General features: G+C 62.6%; 1 protein-coding gene across 1 annotated transcript; it reads left to right on the top strand.

Moving 5' to 3' along the window:
- Nucleotides 1-495: 495 nt before the first annotated feature.
- On the top strand, nucleotides 496-2,266 carry MNEG_7928 (Small GTPase; the record flags this gene model as incomplete). The annotated part of the gene is made up of 5 exons (XM_014043597.1): nucleotides 496-591; nucleotides 886-1,032; nucleotides 1,543-1,623; nucleotides 1,786-1,931; nucleotides 2,200-2,266. 5 exons carry the CDS (start codon nucleotides 496-498, stop codon nucleotides 2,264-2,266), a joined length of 537 nt encoding a protein of 178 aa, XP_013899051.1.
- Between the last annotated feature and the right edge of the window lie 1,004 nt (nucleotides 2,267-3,270).

Raw genomic sequence — 3,270 nt, 5'->3', positions numbered from 1 at the left:
TCACCAGAGGCTGCCTGCTGACTGCTCCCGAACACGCTCACACCCCCACCAGCATCGATCTTGGCCCATGGGGGACCGTGTCATCGTCGCCAATGGGGGCCGTGCAGCTATGTTGTGTTCAGTACTCACATATTCTTTGAGTGCAATTTGGCTTACGATTGAATTGAGGACATTGTGAAAGGCAGCTACCTGGATGCTGCTGTGTGACCACATCCAGTGCCCCATTATTGCAAGAAGGTGCCGAAGCCCCAGACGGGGCCCCAGCCGGGCGCAAACGTATTTGAGAGACGTATTGGATATCTCCTGACCAGCAGCAGCCATGGCGACTCGTCGCAGAAAACTTTTGAAAGTGATCATCCTCGGGGATAGCGGGTGAGCGCTCGCTGGTCCCTGAAGGAGTAGGCTAAATGCTCATCTGAACGTTGCGCGACGAAGCGCTTACACCCCTCGCACCTCACGAACCCTCTGGCCTCAAGGGTGGGAAAGACCTCGCTGATGAACCAGTACGTGCAGAAGAAGTTTTCAAAAGAATACAAGGCAACTATCGGCGCTGACTTTCTCACAAAAGAGCTGCAGCTGGACGACAAGCTCGTGACCCTGCAGGCGGGTGCCGCATGTGTGCGAGCGCTTGCCACCTGTACGCCAGGGGCAGCAGCCCCAGCCCAGCATCCTGTGGTGATGCTGCACTCCCGCCGGGGTACTCACTCCCTGGCTGCAGCGCCCACGCAGCGCAGCATCGGCGACCGCCGGGGTTTGTGCGTGCGGAGCGCCAGCAATCGCAGCTGCAGCGCTGGCGCGCGCACACGCTCTCGCTCCCAGCAGCACCGGCCCGGCCCCCGCGCCCCAAGCCGCGCCGCGCCCTGCGCGTCCGCCCGCCCCCATCAGATCTGGGACACCGCGGGCCAGGAGCGCTTTCAGTCCCTGGGGGTCGCGTTTTACCGCGGCGCCGACTGCTGCGTCCTCGTCTATGACGTCAACGCCACTAAGACCTTTGAGTCACTTGACAACTGGCGGGACGAGTTCCTGCTGCAGGTGTGCAAGCGCTTGTGTGCCCGTGTGCACACGTGTGCACACGTGTGTTGGATGCACGGTGCATGGTTGCTGAATCGTGCGGATGCACTAGCATGGGGTCACTCAAGCAGGTGTGCTGAGATGGAGCACGTGCGCTTGCGTGCTTGGGCCCTCGCACGCAACGATCCATTATGCATGCCGCTCGTTTGTGGCTGCGTGGCAAAGAACTTGGCGATAAGTCATCTTCAGCTACTGGGCAATGTTCCCTGCGGTCAGCTGCATGGCTAGGGTAGGGGCAGGGGCAGCAGCAGCTCAAGCAGCGTCAGCAGCTTGCAGCGGCGCGCCCGTCGGGGCCGTGATAGGGGAGAAGCATCAGCATGCCGTGCAGCCCATGGCGTCCCTAGTGATGGGCGAGCACAGGGAGGGTGCTTCTAGGCATCGCTGCACAACAACAAGCGGCCTTGCAGCATCACCATCCGCACCCCCACACCCCATCCTTGCGCATGCCTCCTTCCTCCCTTTTTTTGTCAGGCCCAGCCGCGCGACCCGGAGAACTTCCCTTTCATCGTACTGGGCAACAAGATAGACGAAGACGAGGGCCGCAGCCGCGTGGTGCGCGATATGGACTGACCCGAGTCTTGGGATTCCTATGATGGTCAACACCTGACTGACGACGACGTCGCGGCTCAGCGCTTCAGCTGCCTAGACCATATCAGCAGCAGCAGCAGCAGTGTAGCCCTGATCCAACGGCCTCTGCTCATCCCCTCCCCCCAGGTGTCTGAGAAAAAGGCGAAGCAGTGGTGCGCGGGCAAGGGCAACATCCCGCACTACGACACCAGCGCCAAGGACGACATTAACGTGGAGGCCGCGTTTGTGTGCATCGCGCGCAACGCGCTGCGCAACGAGGTCGAGGAGGACGCGTGAGTGGCGCGCTGGGCGCTGTGTGCGTGCTCGCGCGTTTGTGTGTGTGCGCGCGCGCGTGTGTGTGTGTGTAGCAGCAAGAAAGGGAGAGTAGGTTCTTTGTGGACGCATTTAGTTGTTGGTGATTTAGAAAGTGGTTATTTGTGCATGTGTCATCTAATGATCTTGAAACGCGGTGGTCGTGAGCACATGGCTCGTGCCGCACCGCCCCCGACCTGTCTTATCCGCCCGCGGCCCCCGCCTCACTCTCCCCTCTGCCCCCAACAGGTTTGTTCCCGACAGCCTGGACGTCAACACCGCCACGCCGCAGCGCAAGAGCTCCTCCTGCTGCTGATACCTGACCTCTGCCCCTGGGGCGGCTGCTGCCTGCGCCTAGGGGTTTCCCAAAGGCCGACGGCGGCGTCTCTGTTTTGCGGGCGAACGAATCGTCGCGCGGCCGTTCCATGCACACAGGTTTTGTCCTTGCTGCGCACGACGCGCGGCTGGAGGCATGCGCGCAGCAGGCCCAGCGCGCGCCTGCTGCCGTCCGTGACGGCCTGTTTTGTTCACACGTGCATGCGGTTGGGCCGGGCCGCACACCATGCTTCGACAGCAGGCCCCACACCCCACGCCCGGCGCGGTGGCGGCCCGGCGGCGGGCACTCCCTTGCCTGAGGCGCTGCTTGGATCCCATGCCGCTTTGACTGGCTTTCGCGTTGTAAATATAGCATCACTGCCGGCCCGCTTGTCTGGGGTCCACACACTGCAAGCCTTCGCGTTCAAGGCAGCTGGCTGGGTGGGCTTGAGTTCTTGCTCGGCGGATTCCCGGGCGAAAGCCTGGCAGAGCTGAGGAAGCTGCTCGCATCCGCACGAGCAGGACCCAACAATCATCATAGCGTGCAAGCGCACCTTGTGTGCACATGTGTGCGTGTGTGATGTTACAGAAGGCTCCTGCCAGGGGAGGGGTTGCGGCTACAAGCGGCGCGAGCCAGCATGACAGCGGCACAGCATCGATTTGCTTGCCGCGCACTGCATGCCGGGGCCAACGCGTGGCGTGGGGGCTGCCAAGAGGACACGTTATCAAGATAGAACTGCGTGGTTGCCATCGTTTCAGCAACAGCGCTGGCGCGTGGGGGTGGCGTGTGCGCTTTGCGGCGAGCAGGGGGTGGGGTAGATTGCAGTGACAGCGGCTGGGGAGGCGGCGGAAACCGGGACAGGGCAAGGCAGGTGCTGAGGCAGCAGTGCAGCCCTGCATGCGCGCGCGACGCACTGATGTGTGGTTGTGAGTAGAGGTACATGCACACGCTCGGCAGGGCGCGCGAGGTGGCGAATTGCGGCACAGCGCGAGGCGAGGCGGGGC

This window comes from Monoraphidium neglectum (genome assembly GCF_000611645.1).
Source record: "Monoraphidium neglectum strain SAG 48.87 unplaced genomic scaffold scaffold01453, whole genome shotgun sequence".
Taxonomy (NCBI): domain Eukaryota; kingdom Viridiplantae; phylum Chlorophyta; class Chlorophyceae; order Sphaeropleales; family Selenastraceae; genus Monoraphidium; species Monoraphidium neglectum.
The sequence above is the reverse complement of the archived record's forward strand: the minus strand, read 5'-3'. Positions and strand labels throughout refer to the sequence as shown.